The sequence below is a fragment of the Jaculus jaculus genome, chromosome 19, assembly GCF_020740685.1.
Source record: "Jaculus jaculus isolate mJacJac1 chromosome 19, mJacJac1.mat.Y.cur, whole genome shotgun sequence".
Lineage (NCBI taxonomy): Eukaryota > Metazoa > Chordata > Mammalia > Rodentia > Dipodidae > Jaculus > Jaculus jaculus.
This window is the reverse complement of record NC_059120.1, coordinates 54,620,838-54,636,170: the sequence shown is the minus strand read 5'-3', so window position 1 is coordinate 54,636,170 and position 15,333 is coordinate 54,620,838. Positions and strand designations below refer to the sequence as shown.

The 15,333-nt window shown below is 40.1% G+C and overlaps 1 protein-coding gene and 1 non-coding gene across 3 annotated transcripts in view; both read left to right on the top strand.

Annotated features, from left to right (window-relative positions):
* Positions 1–13,575, top strand: part of Hormad1 (HORMA domain containing 1) — a 40,335-nt gene extending 26,760 nt beyond the window's left edge. The window contains exons 9-14 of one of the 2 annotated variants that reach the window (XM_045138822.1): positions 3,785–4,044; positions 4,902–4,968; positions 5,189–5,256; positions 7,354–7,437; positions 10,235–10,300; positions 13,495–13,575. In XM_045138822.1, the coding sequence (XP_044994757.1) occupies positions 3,785–4,044; positions 4,902–4,968; positions 5,189–5,256; positions 7,354–7,437; positions 10,235–10,300; positions 13,495–13,575 (626 nt within the window). Of the gene's footprint in view, positions 1–3,784; positions 4,064–4,901; positions 4,969–5,188; positions 5,257–7,353; positions 7,438–10,234; positions 10,301–13,494 lie in introns of both variants that reach the window. The other variant, XM_045138823.1, reaches the window with a different exon arrangement.
* Positions 5,719–5,825, top strand: LOC123456206. The gene has a single exon (XR_006634407.1). It is a non-coding gene; the product is annotated as a U6 spliceosomal RNA (small nuclear RNA).
* Positions 13,576–15,333: the final 1,758 nt, after the last annotated feature.

The following is a 15,333-nucleotide window of genomic DNA, read 5'->3' as shown; positions in this document are numbered from 1 at the left end:
TGAAATAGTATTGTACCAGTTTTTTTTAAAACCAAGGCTGTTTATTTATTTATTTGTTTACTTATTTGAAAGAGGGAGAGAGAAAGAGAGAGAATGGGCGTACCAGAGCCCCTAGCCACTGCAAACAAATTCAAGACCCATGTGCCACCTTGTGCATCTGGTTTATGTGGGTACTGTGGAATTGAACCTGGGTCCTTAGGGTGTACAGACAAGTACCATAACTGCTAAGTCATCTCTTCGACCTGTTTTCTTTTGTTTCTTTTTTTTTTTTTTTAAGGTATGGTTTTACTGTAGCCCAGGTTGACCAGGAATTCATTTTGTTATCTCATGGTAGCCTCAGACTCACAGTGATCCTCCTATTTCTGCCTCCTGAGTGCTGAGATTAAAGGTATGTACCATCACACCTGGCCCCAGGTTTCTTTTTAAAAAATAATAAAATTGCCAGCCACAGCGACACCTTTAATCCTAGCACTCAGGAGGCAGAGGTAGGAGGATCGCCAAGACTTTGAGGCCTCTCTGAGGATACAGAGTGAACTCCATGTCAGCCTGAGCTAGAGTGAAACCCTACCTCGAAAAACCAAAAATAGTAACAATAAAAATAAAGTTATTTACTTATGCATGCATATGTGTATATATAGTTTTACCTTTATCTCCCCAGCTCTGATTTATCAAATTGGTAAAATTTGCTAGGCATGGTGGCACACTCCTTTAATCCCAGCACTGAAGAGGCAGAGATAGGAGGATTTCCATGAGTTCAAGGCCACCCTGAACTACATAGTGAATTCTAGGTCAGCCTGGGCTACAGTGAGATCCTGCCAAAAAAAAAAAAAAAAAAGCATGAAATTTGTGTTCTATTACATGCATAATGTTTTCTAAAATTCAGCAATAACAACAAAAGAATAAAACTCAATAGGGACATAAATGTAGGAAGATGACCACAAGTTCAAGGTCAGCCTGGGACTACATAGTAAATTCCAGGGCAGCCTGGGCTAGAGTGAGACATTTACCTTGAAAAATAAAATACACAACAGCAGCAAGCTCTCACCCATCTTTTCAAATATGTATGTATGTATTTGCTAAAACTCATACAGACATTAAACATTTTTTTTTTTTTTGAGGTACAGTCTTACTCTAGCTCTGGCTAACCTGGAATTCACTGTGTATTCTCAGGGTGGCCTCAAACTCATGGTGATCCTCCTACCTCTGCTGCTCAAGTGCTGGATTAAAGGCGTGTGCCACAATGCCTGGCTCTATTTTTTTTTTTTTTTTTTTTTTTGAGATAGGGTTTCACTTTATCCCAGGCTGACCTGGAATTCAATATGTAGTCTCATGGTGACCTCATGGCAGTTCTTCTACCTCTACCTCACAAATGCTAGGATTAAAGGCATGTGCTACCATGCCTAGATTGTTTGTTTGTTTGCTTGCTTGCTTGTTTGTTTGTTTTTGAGTTAAGATCTGTCTCACTCTAACTTAGGCTGACCTGGTACTCACTTTGTAGTCCCAGGCTAGGCTAGAACTCACAGCAATCCTACATCTGCCTCTTGATTGCTGGGATTAAATGCATGTGCCACCACACTTGGTTTAACATTATCTTTTATTACATGAATAACGTTTTCTATATAAAATATAAAACATTATGTCTTTTATTCATATATAATATTTCCTAAAACAGAGCAATAACAATTATAAAGTACTCACTGTTTGTCAGTTTGATATAAACATTCAAGGGCTAGAGAGATGGTTCAGCAGTTAAGGCACTTACCAGCAAAGCTAAAGGACCCAGGTTCAGTTCCCCAATACCTACGCATAGCCTGATGCACAAGTTGGCACTTGTGTCTGGAGTTTGTTTTCAGAGGCTCGAGGCTCTGGCACACCCATTCTCCCCCCGCCCACCATCTGCCTCTTTCTCTCTCAAATAAATAAATGTTACTTTAAAAACTATTATGGGGGGCTGGAGAAACGGCTTAGCAGCTAAGTAAAGTGTTTGCCTGCGAAGCCTAAGGACCCTGGTTCAATTCCCCAGGGCCCACGTAAGCCACACGCACAAAGTGGCTCATGTGTCTGGAGTTCATTTGCAGTGGCTAGAGGCCCTGGCATGCCCATTTTTTCTCTCTCTCTGCCTTTTCCTCTCTCTCTCCCAAATAAATGAATTAATTAAATAAAAGGTTAACCAGGCGTGGTGATGCACACCTTTAATCCCAGCACTCGGAAGGCAGAGGTAGGAGGATTGCCATGAGTTTGAGGTTACCCTGAGACTACATAGTGAATTCCAGGTCAGCCTGAGCTAGAGTGAAACCCTGCCTCGAAAAACATATATATATATATATATATAGGGGCTGGTGAGATGGCTTAGTGGTAAAGGCTCAAAGACCAGATCCCACATAAGCCACAAGATGACAGGAGTACATAAGGTTGTATATGCGCACAAGATGGCACACATGTCTGGAATTTGATTGCTGTGGCTGGAGGCCCTGGTATGCTAGTTCTCTTTCTCATTTATAAAAATAAAAATCACATAAAATAACCATTTTATATCCACCTTGACTCTGTGAGCATAGGTATAGTTTATTTGATAAAGAAACCAAATCAGGGCTGGAGAGATGGCTTAGCAGTTAAGGTACTTGCCTGCAAAGCCAGTAGACCCAGGTTTGACTTCTCAGGACCCACATAAGTCAGTACAAGGTGGTGTACATGTCTGGACTTCATTTGCAATGGCTGAAGTCCCTGGCACACCCATTCTCATTCTCTCTCTCTCTCAAATAAAATATAAAACTTGAAAAAAACAACAACTCAAAGATGGTAAATAATTTTTTCATAGCCATTCAGCCTAGTAAAGAATATGAAAATTGCCTTTTGGAAATAAAATGAGGACTTGGATATATGAAGAAGATGATTTTTATATTACAGCTTAAATCCTTTCAAAGCTCTGTTTTTATATTTTTTTGTTAACTTTATTTCAGAGAGAGAGAGAGAATGGACACACCAAGGCCTTTAGCTGCTGCAAACGACTTCAGATGCATGTGCCAACTTGTGCATCTGGCCTATGTGGATCCTGGGAAATTGAACCTGGGTCCTTTGGCTTTGCAGGCAAATGCCTTAACCACTAAGTCATCTTTCTAGACCCTCAAAGCTCTTTTTAAATTTTTTTTTTTTTTTTTTTTTTTGCGGAGGGGGGTTGTTCAAGGTAGGGTTTCATGCTAACCCAGGCTGACCTGGAATTCACTATGTAATCTCAGAATGGCCTTGAACTCATAGTCATCCTCCTACCTCTGCCTCCTGAATACTGGGATAAAAGGTGTGCACCACCATGCTCAGCTTAAATATTTTATTTATTTATTTTGAGAGAGAGAGAGGCAAATAGTTTGAGAGAATTGGTATGCCAGGATCTCTGGATACTGCAAACAAACTCCAAATATATGTGCATCTGGGATACTGGGGAATAGAACCCTGGTCCTTAGGCTTCAGAGGCAAGTACCTTAACCACTAAGCCATCTCTCCAGACCTTAACATCCTTTCATACTTTTTTAGGGGTGGGGGGATTCAAGGTAAAGTCTTGCTCTAGGCCAGGTTGACCTGGAATTTACTGTGTAGTCTTAGGCCAGCCTTGAACTCACAGAGATCCTCCTACCTCACTGTTGGGATTAAAATACTGGGATTAAAGACATGCACCACCATGCTTGGCTCTTTTATGCTATTTGAAATTAAATCTGCATATGTTTTTATAAAAGTAGTGCAGTTTCTTCAATTTTATGAACAGTGCAATTTATTCTTCCCTTTTTTGCAGTTACACCCCCAGATTACCAACCTCCTGGTTTTAAGGATGGTGATTGTGAACGAACAGTATTTGAAGGAGAGCCTACACACTTAAATGTGGGGGAAGTCCCAACACCTTTTCACACCTTAAAAATAAAAGTAACTACTGAGAAAGAAAGAATGGAAAATGTTGATTCAAGTATACTAGCACCAAAACAATTGAAAACACCATTTCAAAAAATCCTAATGGACAAAGATGACATGGAAGATGAAAATTCTATGAATGTGAGTGTAGTTACAAAGTACAATAGCAACATGTTTGGTTTAATTTTGAGGACTTTAGTAGACCTTAGTATTTTTGTAAATATTGTAATCATAAGCTCAAGATTGGAAGGGACTTTATTTTGCGTGTGTGTTTGGATGTATGTGTGAGTACACATGTACCATAGTGTGCATGTAGAGGTCAGATGACAGCCTCGAGGTGCTGATCATCACCTTCTACCTTGTTTGAGGCAAGGTCTATCTTGTTTGCCTCTATGAATGTCATTAGCAAATTTATGAGCTTTGGGATTCATTACCTATCATTGCTGTGGGAAGATGGGATTACAGGTGCATGCACTACTTTAGTCCAGCTTTACATGAGTTCTTGGGATCCAAATTCCAGTCATCAGGTTAAGTTTGTGCAGAAAGTGCTTTTAACCACTGCACCATCTATCCAACAACCATCTAGGCATTTGAGACTGGGCCTTGGCTGCCCTGGAACTCACTATGTACGTCAATCACGCTGTCCTCAATCTTGCAGTGATCCTCCTGAATTTGTCCCCAAAGGCACGTGCTGTTTTGTTTTTTAAGACATTAATATAGTCTCATATAGCCGGGCGTTGGTGGCTCACGCCTTTAATCCCAGCACTCGGGAGGCAGAGCTAGGAGGATCACCATGAGTTCCAGGCCACCCTGAGAGACTGCATAGTGAATTCCAAATCAGCCTAAACTAGAGTGACACTCTACCTTGAAAAACAAACAAACAAACAAAAAATAGTTATAGCTTATATTTATCTTTCACATAAAACAAATTTGTTCATAAAGACTTCTACCTTATTGTTTAAATTTTTCTTTGAAATGTGTCTGTTTTTCCTTCACATATGTAGGAAGATTTTTATTTTGAAACTAAAATAGAAGAGAAGAAAAAACCCTATGGAGCTTCTGAAATTAGAGGTAAGAAATTTATAAAAATGTAGATAAATGTCAGGCGTGGTGGTGCACTCGGGAGGCAGAGGTAGGAAGATCACTGTGAGTTCGATGCTAGCCTGAGACTACATAGTGAATTCCAGGTCAGCCTTGGCTAAAGTGAGACCCTACCTCAAAAAAAAGAACAAAAAAAAGTAGATAAATTAATTCAATTTTATACCACTTTAATAACTTTTTTGTTTTACAGAACCAAATTTAGTTTGTGAGGAAGATGAACATATGAAGTGTAAAGACAATCTAAAATCTCATTGCCAGGTATAAATGTGATAATTCTATCCTTCAGTTTTGTTTCTTTACTTACCAATTTATCTGTATATCTATTAATTTTGGGTTGTTGAGACAGAGTCTTATTATGTAGTTCTGGCAGGCATGGAACTTACTGTGTAAAGTAGGCTGACCTCAAACTTGAAACTATCTACCTGCCTTCACCCCCTCAGTGCTGTCATTACAGATGTGAACCACCATACCTGGCCTTAATTTTTTTTTAAGATGGTTATGGTATGGAGAGATAGGTTAAAGGCACTTCTTTGTAAAGCCTAATGGCCATGGTCTGATTCCCTAGTACCACATGCAGCCAGATACACAAAGTGGTGCATGTGTCTGGGGTTGATATGCAGTAGTAGGAAGCCCTGGTACACCTATTCTGTCTCTCTCTTTCTTCTTTTTCTTCTCTCTCTCTCTCTCTAAAATGAGTAATATAATATGTTTAAAAGATGGGTGCTCATTTCGGCAGCACATATACTAAAACTGGAACGATACAGAGAAGATTAGCATGGCCCCTGTGCAAGGATGACTTGCAAATTTGTGAAGCATTCTATATATATAATTTTTTTTTTTTTTTTGGTTTTTCGAGGTAGGGTCTCACTCTGTCCCAGGCTGACCTGGAATTTACTATGCAGTCTCAGGGTGGCCTCGAACTCACGGTGATCCTCCTACCTCTGCCTCCCAAGTGCTGGGATTAAAGGCATGTACCACCACACCCAGCACGTTCCATATTTTTAAGCCTGTTTAAAAAAAAAAAGGGGGGGGCTGGAGAGATGGCTTAGCGGTTAAGCGCTTGCCTGTGAAGCCTAAGGACCCCGGTTCGAGGCTCGGTTCCCCAGGTCCCACGTTAGCCAGATGCACAAGGGGGCGCATGCATCTGGAGTTCGTTTGCAGAGGCTGGAAGCCCTGGCACGCCCATTCCCTCTCTCTCTATCTGTCTTTCTCTCTGTGTCTGTCGCTCTCAAATAAATAAATAATTTAAAAAAAAAAAAAAAGATGGCTATGCCAGGCATGGTGATGCAAGACTTTAATCCCAGCACTTGGGAGGCAGAGATAGGAGGATCACTGTGATTTTGAGGCCAGCCTGAAACTACATAGTGAATTCTGGGCTACAGCAAGACCCTACTGAACAACAACAACAAAAAAAAAAAAAAATCAAGGGCTGGAGAGATGACTTCATTGGTTAAGGCACATGCCTGCAAACCTAAGAACACAGGTTCATTTCTCCAGGACCCACATAAGCCAGATGTACAATAGTGGTGCATGTGTGTGGAGTTTGTTTGCAGTGGATAACGAGGCCCTGGCATGCCCATTCTTTCTCTCACTCTCTCTTTCTCTACTAAATAAATAAAAATAGATCTTTAAAAACAAGAGGCCTGGCATGGTAGCACATACCTTTAATCCCAGAACTCAGGAGGCAGAAATAGGAGGATGGCAGTTAGTTCGAGCCCAACCTTAGAGTACATACTGAATTCTAGGTCAGCCTGGGCTAAAAGCATGACCCTACCTTGAAAAACCAATAATAATCATTAGCTTATTGGTATAGTAAAAATAATAAAAAATAAAAAATATTTAATGTTAAAAATGTTTTAAAAACTGGGCATGGTGGCACATACCTTTAATCCTAGCATTCAGGAGGCTGAGGTAGGAGTGTTACTGTAAGTTCGAGGATACCCTGAAACTACATAGTGAAATGCAGGTCAGCCTGGGCTAAGAGCAAGACCCTACCTCGAGAAGAAAAGTGTTTATAATATATTACTATGAAATTATTTAGTAATAAACCTAAATAATATTCACAGAATCTCAAAATTTCATAGCTAGATCAATTTCATTTGGGGGGGGATGGGAGGAGAGGCTTGAGATGGTTTTGCAGTGTAGACCCTAGCTACATTGGAACTTTCTGTGTACCCCAAGATGGTCTCAGATTTTTAGGAGTCCTCCTGCCTCTGTCTCCTGAATGCTGTGATCACAGGTATGAACCACTATGCCTAGCACAGATACGAAATTCTATGATTAAATGTTTGGTCCCTATTTATTTTGAGTTTTATTGTAGTATGATATATGATTTTTGTATGATTTGTTTTCTAGGTTGAGCAGTTGGTCAGTAAAACATCTGAACTTTATATGTCTGAAAGCAAAACAAGAAGTGGAAAAATCTTTCAGAATATAATGGTAAATTTTTCTTTTTTAATTTACTTATTTGAAAGAGGTAGAGAGAACGAGGCACATAGAGAGAGAATAGGCTCATCAGGGCCTCCAGCCACTGCAAATGAACTCCAGATGTGTGTACCGCCTTGTGCATCTGTCTAACGTGCGTCCTGGGGAACTGAATCTGGGTCCTTTGGCTTTGTAGGCAAGTGCCTTAACAGCTAAGCCATCTCTCCAGTCCTTTCTCTTCTTTCTTTCTTTTTTTTTTTTTTTTTTTAATTTTTGAGGTATGGTCGTGCTATAGCTCATGCTGACCTGGAATTCACTATCTAATCTCAGGGTGGCCTTGAACTCATGGCCATCCTCCTACCCCTACCTCTGCCTACTGAAGGCTGGGGTTGAAGGCATGTGCCACCACAACCACTGGTAAATACCACTTTAGGATATTTTCTATTCTAAATTTGTCATTCCTGACTCACACGTTAATTTATTTTATGACTACTTATTAAGTAGTAATTATATGCCACGTACTTCTAGGTGCTAAGGAGATACACACAGACACACACATCACATCATATAGTACCTGATCTTAGCTAAAAGTTTCATAACTAGAGGTCGTTGTAGAAGTTTGAGTTAGTTACATAATAGTACAAAGGAAATTTTAGTGAAGGTACAATACAGAAAAGAATCTGGGCTGGGGTGATAGTTTGGTGGGTAAAGGAGTTTTCTTGTAAAGCTTGCTGGCTTTAATTTCCCAGTGCTCACATAAAGCCAGATAAACAAAGTGGAACAATTATTTGGAGTTTGTTTGCAGATACAGGAGGCCCTGGATTACCCATTCATTCTCTCTCTATTTCCTGCTGTGCTCATAAATGTATATATTTTTTAAAGTGGACTGGAGTGAGCCGGGCGTGGTGGCACATGCCTTTAATCCCAGCACTTGGGAGGCAGAGGTAGGAGGATCACCTTGAGTTCAAGGCCACCCTAAGACTACAGAGTTTATTCCAGGTCAGCCTGGACCAGAGTGAGACCCTACCTCAAAAAACCAAAAAATAAAAATAAAAAAAATAAAGTGGACTGGAGAGATGGCTCAGAGGTTAATGCATTTGTTTATAGAGCCTGATGACCCAAGTTTGATTCCCCAGTACACATATAAAGCCAGATACACATCTGATGTTTGCTTGCAGTAGCAAGAGACCCTGGTGTGCCCCCCTTCCAAATAAACAAAGAAAATTTATATCCAAGAAAAAAGGAACAATTTTTTTTTAAACAATGTTAAAACAAAAAGCTGGGCATGTTGGTGCACACCTTTAGCATTTAGGAGGCAAAGGTACTATATAGTGAATTCTAGGTCAGCCTGGGCTAGAATGAGACCCTACCTTAAAATCACACATACACACACAAATAATAAACATGTTTTTAGAGTAGGGTCTCACTCTAGCCCAGACTGACCTGCAATTTACTATGTAGTCTCAGGCTGACCTTGAACTCAAGAAAATCCTCTCACCCCTGCCTCCCAAGTGCTGGGATTAAAGGCATGCACTACCACACGTGACTGGTTTTTTAGTTTTTTGAGGTGAGGTTTCAGTCTATCCCAGGCTGACCTGGAATTCACTATGTAGTCTCAAGGTGGCCTTGAACTCATGATGAATCTTCCTATCTCTGCCTTCCATGTGCTGGGATTAAAGACATGTGCCACTACACCCAGATGGAAAAATGATTCTTGTCTATCAACAGATGAGTGGATAAACAAATTTTCATATTTTATTCAGCAAAAAAAAAAAAAAAGGATGAAGTATCAATACATATAGCAGCTTGGATAAACCTTGAAAATACCATGCTAATTGAAAGAAGCCAGTTACAAAGTCTACATATCATGATTCCATTTATGTGACAGCCAAAATTTGGAAAGCCAGGGCTGGAGAGATGGCTTAGCGGTTAAGCGCTTGCCTGTGAAGCCTAAGGACCCCGGTTCGAGGCTCAGTTCCCCAGGTCCCACGTTAGCCAGATGCACAAGGGGGCGCACGCGTCTGGAGTTCATTTGCAGTGGCTGGAAGCCCTGGCACGCCCATTCTCTCTCTCTCCTTCTATCTGTCTTTCTATGTCTGTCGCTCTCAAATAAATAAAATAAAAAATGAACAAAAAAATAAATAAATAAATAAATAAAAAAATTTGGAAAGCCATTGAAAGAGCATTAGGACTGGTAGGACGTTAGGGGAATAGAGGGACAGCTGAAGGATATAGGGCTTCTTGGGCTCAAGAGAGTGTTCTAAAATTGTGATAATGGGGCTGGAGAGATGGTTTGTCAGTTAAGGTACTTACCTGCAAAGCCAAAGGACCCTGGTTCAGTTCCCCAGGACCCACATGAAATCAAATCCATAAGGTGCATCTGGAGATAATTTGCCCATTTTTTTTTCTCTCTTTCTCTCTCTTTCTGCAATTTATTTTAAATAGTGTTAAAACATGAAACTGAGCATGGTGGCACATGTCTTTAATCCCAGTACTCAAGAGGCGGAGGTAGGCTTTCTGTAAGTTTGAGGCCACCCTGAGACTACATAGTAAATTCCAAAAAAAAACAGCTAGGCATGGTGGCACATGCCTTTAATCCTAATCCCAGCACTCTGGAGGCAGAGGTAGGAGTATTGATGTGAGTTTGAGGCCATCCTGAAACTACATAGTGGATTCTAGTTCAGCCTGGATTAGAGTGAAATCCTACCTTGAAAAAAACCTTTAAAACTGCATGTGTTGCATAAGGTTGAAAAATCAACTGTTGCCTGTTCTTTGAGAAATAACCAATTGGTAATTTTTTTTCTTTGTGGAGGGAAATGGAAATGAATCAGTAAAAAAAGAAAATCTGAAGAGACGTCGATGTGAATCTAGGAAAACAGTAAGTCTTGTGAGAATGTAAAGACTGAGTGAGATAGTAAGTATCAGAATGTCATTATTATATTATTTTATTTTATTTTATTATTTATTTGAGAGAGGAAGGGTGGGGAGGAGAGAGAGAATAGGTGTGCCAGGGCCTCCAGCCACTACAAAGAACTCCAGACGCATGTGCCCCCTTGTGCATCTGGCTAATGTGGGTCCTGGGGAATCGAACCCAGGTCCTTGGGCTTTGCAGGCAAATACCTTAACCACTAAGCCATCTCTCTGGCTCCAGAATGTCATTATTATATATGAAAATAATAAATTATTTTAAACTTTGTTTTTCTCTTTTTAATTTATTTTTGTTTATTTTTATTTATTTATTTAAGAGTGACAGACAGAAGGAGAAAGGGGGGCCAGATAGAGAGAAAGAGAGAATGGGTGTGCCAGGGCTTCTAGCCACTGAAAGCGAACTCCAGACATGTGTGCTCCCTTGTGCATCTGTCTAATGTGGGTCCTGGGGAATCAACCCTTGAACCGGGGTCCTTAGGTTTCACTGGCAAATGCTTAACTGCTAAACCATCTCTCCAGCCCTCTTTTTTTTTTTTTTTTTTTTTGATAGGATCTCACACTAGCCCAGGCTGACCTGTAATTCACCCTGTGTTCTCAGGCTGGCCTTGAACTCAAAGTGATCCTCCTCCTACCTCTGCATATGCCATCACATCTGGCTAAAAAAAAGTATATTTAAGGGCTAGAGAGATGGCTTAGGAGTTAATGTGCTTGCCTACAAAGCCAAAGGACCCAGATTCAATTCCCCAGTACCAATATAAGCCAAATGCTCATGGTGATACATGCATATGGAATTCATTTGAGTGGCTGGATGCTCTGGCATGCCCATTCTCTCTCTCTTTCTAAAAAATAAATAAACAACAAAATAAATTCTTGGGCTGGAGGGATGGCTTAGTTGTTAAGGCATTTGCCTGTAAAGCCAAAGGACCCAGGTTCAATTCCCCAGGACCCACGTTAGCCAGGTGCACAGGGGAGCATACGCATCTGGAGTTCATTTGCAGTGGCTGGGGGCCCTGGTGTGCCCACTCTCTTTCTCTCTCTTACTTTCTCCCCCCCCCCTTTCCCTGTCGAATAAATAAATAAAATATTTTTTTAAATTCTTTAAATGAAGTTTTCAAGCATAGTGGTTCATGTCTTTAATATCAGCATTTGGGAGGTTGAGACAAGAGGATTGCCATGATTTAAAGGCTACTCTGGGCTCCATAGTAAAGTTCAGTCCAGCCTGTGCTTCTGTGTGAAACTCTGTATTGGTGGCTCATGCCTGCAATCACAGCGCTTGGGAGGCAGAGGTTGGAGGATCGCTGTGAGTTCTAGGACACACTGAAACTACCTAGTGAATTCCAGGTCAGCCTGGGCTCAGTGAGACCCTATCTCAAAAAATAAGAAGAATATAAGGAAACATTCATTGCATTGAATATCTAATCTATGAGATATTGCTAACACAACTGGTAATTATTACCAGGGGTATGAAATCAATGATTTTTTTGTTTGTTTGGATTTTCAAGGTAGGATCTTGCTCTAGCCCAGGCTGACCTGAAATTCACTCTGTAATCTCAGATTGGCCTTGAACTCATGATGACCCTCCTACCTCTAACTCCTGAGTGCTGAAACTAAAGGTGTGTACCACCATGCATGGCTAGGATTTTTGTTTAAATATTTAATTTAATTTAATTTAATTATTTTAGACAGAGAGAAAGAGGTGGGGGGGGCTGGGAAAGAGAAAGAGAATTGGCACTCCAGGGCCTCTAGCCACTACAAATGAATTCCAGACACATGCCACTTTATGCATCTTGCTTACATGGGTACTTGAGAGTTGAACCTGGGTCCTTAGGCTATACAGGCAAGCACCTTAACAGCTAAGTCATCTCTCCAGCCCAGTATTATTTTTTTGAGGTAGGGTTTCATGTAGCCCATGCTTGCCCTGAACTTGCTGTATAGCTAAGGCTGGCCTTAACTCCTGATTTTCCTGCTTCTATATCCAAGTGCTGGGATTATATGACATATAACACCATGCCTGTTTCAAGACATGATTTAAATGTTACATGATACCCAAAGTAAAATGTTTTTTCTATTTGTAATTAAAGTCTTTTTCCCTTTTTATTTTCCAAAATATTTGACTATTTTTATTTATTTATTTGAGAGCGACAGACAGAGAGAGAAAGAGGCAGAGAAAGAGAGAGAGAAAAAAAATGGGCATGCCAGGGCCTCCAGTCACTGCAAACGAACTCCAGACGCATGCGCCCCCTTGTGCATCTGGCTAACATGGGTCCTAGGTAATCGAGCCTCAAATTGGGGTCCTTAGGCTTCACAAGGCAAGTGCTTAACCACTAAGCCATCTCTCCAGCCCAATATTTGACTATTTTGAGGATACAGTGTTACAACTATTTTTCCTTCTAAACCTGTTTTTTTTTTTTTTGTTCATTTTTTATTTATTTATTTGAGAGCGACAGACATAGAGAGAAAGACAGATAGAGGGAGAGAGAGAGAATGGGCGCGCCAGGGCTTCCAGCCTCTGCAAACGAACTCCAGATGCGTGTGCCCCCTTGTGCATCTGGCTAACGTGGGCCCTGGGGAACCGAGCCTCGAACCGGGGTCCTTAGGCTTCACAGGCAAGCGCTTAACCACTAAGCCATCTCTCAAGCCCTGTTTTCTTTTTTTAAACCTTTTTAAAGAACAAAAAAGAATTTTTTTTTTTTCGGTTTTTCAAGGTAGGGTCTCACTCTAGTCCAGGCTGACCCGCAATTCACTATGTAATCTCAGGGTTACCTCAAACTCACAGTGATCCTCCTACCTCTGCCTCCCGAGTGCTGGGATTAAAGGTGTGCATCACCATGCATAGCCTTTTTTTATTTTAATTTTATTCACTTATTTGAGAGAGGGGGGGATAGAGAGAGAGAGAATGAATGGGCATAGCAGGGCCTTCATTTGCTGCAAACGAACTCACTACACATGGGCCCTCTTGTGCATCTGGCTTATGTGGGTCCTGGGGAATTGAAACTGGGCTTTTTGGCTTTGCAGACAACGTCTTAACTGCTAAGCCATCTCTCCAGCCCCTAAATCTGTTTTCCAACATTACAGGGACATGAAAAAAAGGTCCAAAATTAGAGACATTCAGACTGAAAACTCTTACATGTTTTCTTTTGACAGGTCCTCTACTTTGATTCTTCTAGTCAAGAAGAGTCAGTGCCGAAAAGGAGAAAGTTTAGTGAACCAAAGGAGTATATATGAAAATTGTTTTTCCTTCTAAATATTTCTAAAGCTCTTTTCCACATATAAACCAAAAGATACTACTTACTATTTTAAGGTGTGTTTTCCATACCTCTGAAAATTTGTGCTTCTGCAGTTCATCCTAAAAGGAAGCTTCTCAGCTATTATATTGTGCTCTTTAATCTTACCTGACACAAATCCAAGAGAAATTTTGAATAAAACCAAAAGTACAGATGTCATAATTGGTTTTGTCCATTATCTATTGAATATTTTTCTGTCTTCCATATTAGTGGATGTTTTCTTTAAATAATAATATGTTAACTTTTAAGAGCCTTTACAGGCATATTTAAAACATGCTAAGCCGGGCGTGGTGGCGCACGCCTTTAATCCCAGCACTCGGGAGGCAGAGGTAGGAGGATCGCTGTGAGTTTGAGACAACCCTTAGACTACATAGTGAGTTCCAGATCAGCCTGAGCTTGAGTGAGACCCTACCTCGAAAAACAAAACAAAACAAAAAAACACAAATGTTTATTCTGTCATTGAAATTTTGTATGAATTCACTTTTTACTTATGTTAAAACTATGTCTATTCAACTGTTTGTCATTATTATTAAAAAAAAATTGTCAATACCTGGATATAGTGTCTTTTTTGTTTTTGTTTTTTGAAATATAGGCTCACTGTAGATCAGACTGACCTGCAACTCATTCTGTAGCCTTAGGCTGGCCTTGAACTTCTGGTGATCTTCTTATCTCAGGCTCCTAATGCTGGGATTAAAGGCCTGTGCCACTACACCTAATTTTAAAATAGTGTCTTATTAACATAATACATAATAACTTTAAATTTTGTACTTTTTAATTTATTTATATTTTTAATTTTAGAAAGATAGAATTGGTGTGTCAGGGCCTCAGCCACTGCAATCAAATTCCAGACGTTTGTACCACCTAGTGGGCATGTGTGACCTTGTGCTTGACTCACTTTCATGCATCTGGCTTATGTGGGCTCTGGAGAGTCAAACATGGGTTCTTAGGCTTTGCAGGCAAGCACCTTAACTGCTAAGCCATCTCTCCAGCCCTAAATTTTGTACTTTAAAAAAAAGAATATTTTATTTTTATTTATTTGACAGAGAAAGAGGGAGGGAGGGAGAGAGAATGGGCACACCAGGGCCTCCAACCACTGCAAATGAACTCCAGGCACATGCATCCCCATGTGCATCTGGCTAGTGTGGGTCCTGGGGAATCGAACCTGGGTTCTTTGGCTTTGCAGGAAAACACCTTTAACTATTAAGCCATCCCTCCAGCCCTAAATTTTATACTTTTTAAAAAATATTTTTATTTATTTGAGAGAGACAGAAAGTGCGTATGGGTGGGCCATGGCTTCCTGCCACTGCAAGTGAACTTAATTCATGCGCCATTTCTTGTGTTCATCTGGCTTTTCATTAGGTACTGAGGAATTGAACGCATGTCATCAGTCTTAGCAAGCCAGTACCTTTTAACCATTGAGCCATCTCTCCAGTCCTAAATGTTGTACTTTTAAAAAAATTATTTTATTTATATTATTTTATTAATTTGTATTATATATTTATATAAAATGTGTTTATTATATATTTCTTATAAATTATATATAAATGTATATATATTTAAATATATATTATTATTTGTATTATTTATTTGAGAGAGAAAGAGGCTAAAAGAAAGAATAGGTATGCCAGGGCCTCTAGCCACTGCAAATGAACTTATGATGCATGCATTTACCTTCTGCATCTGACTTATGAGGGTACTG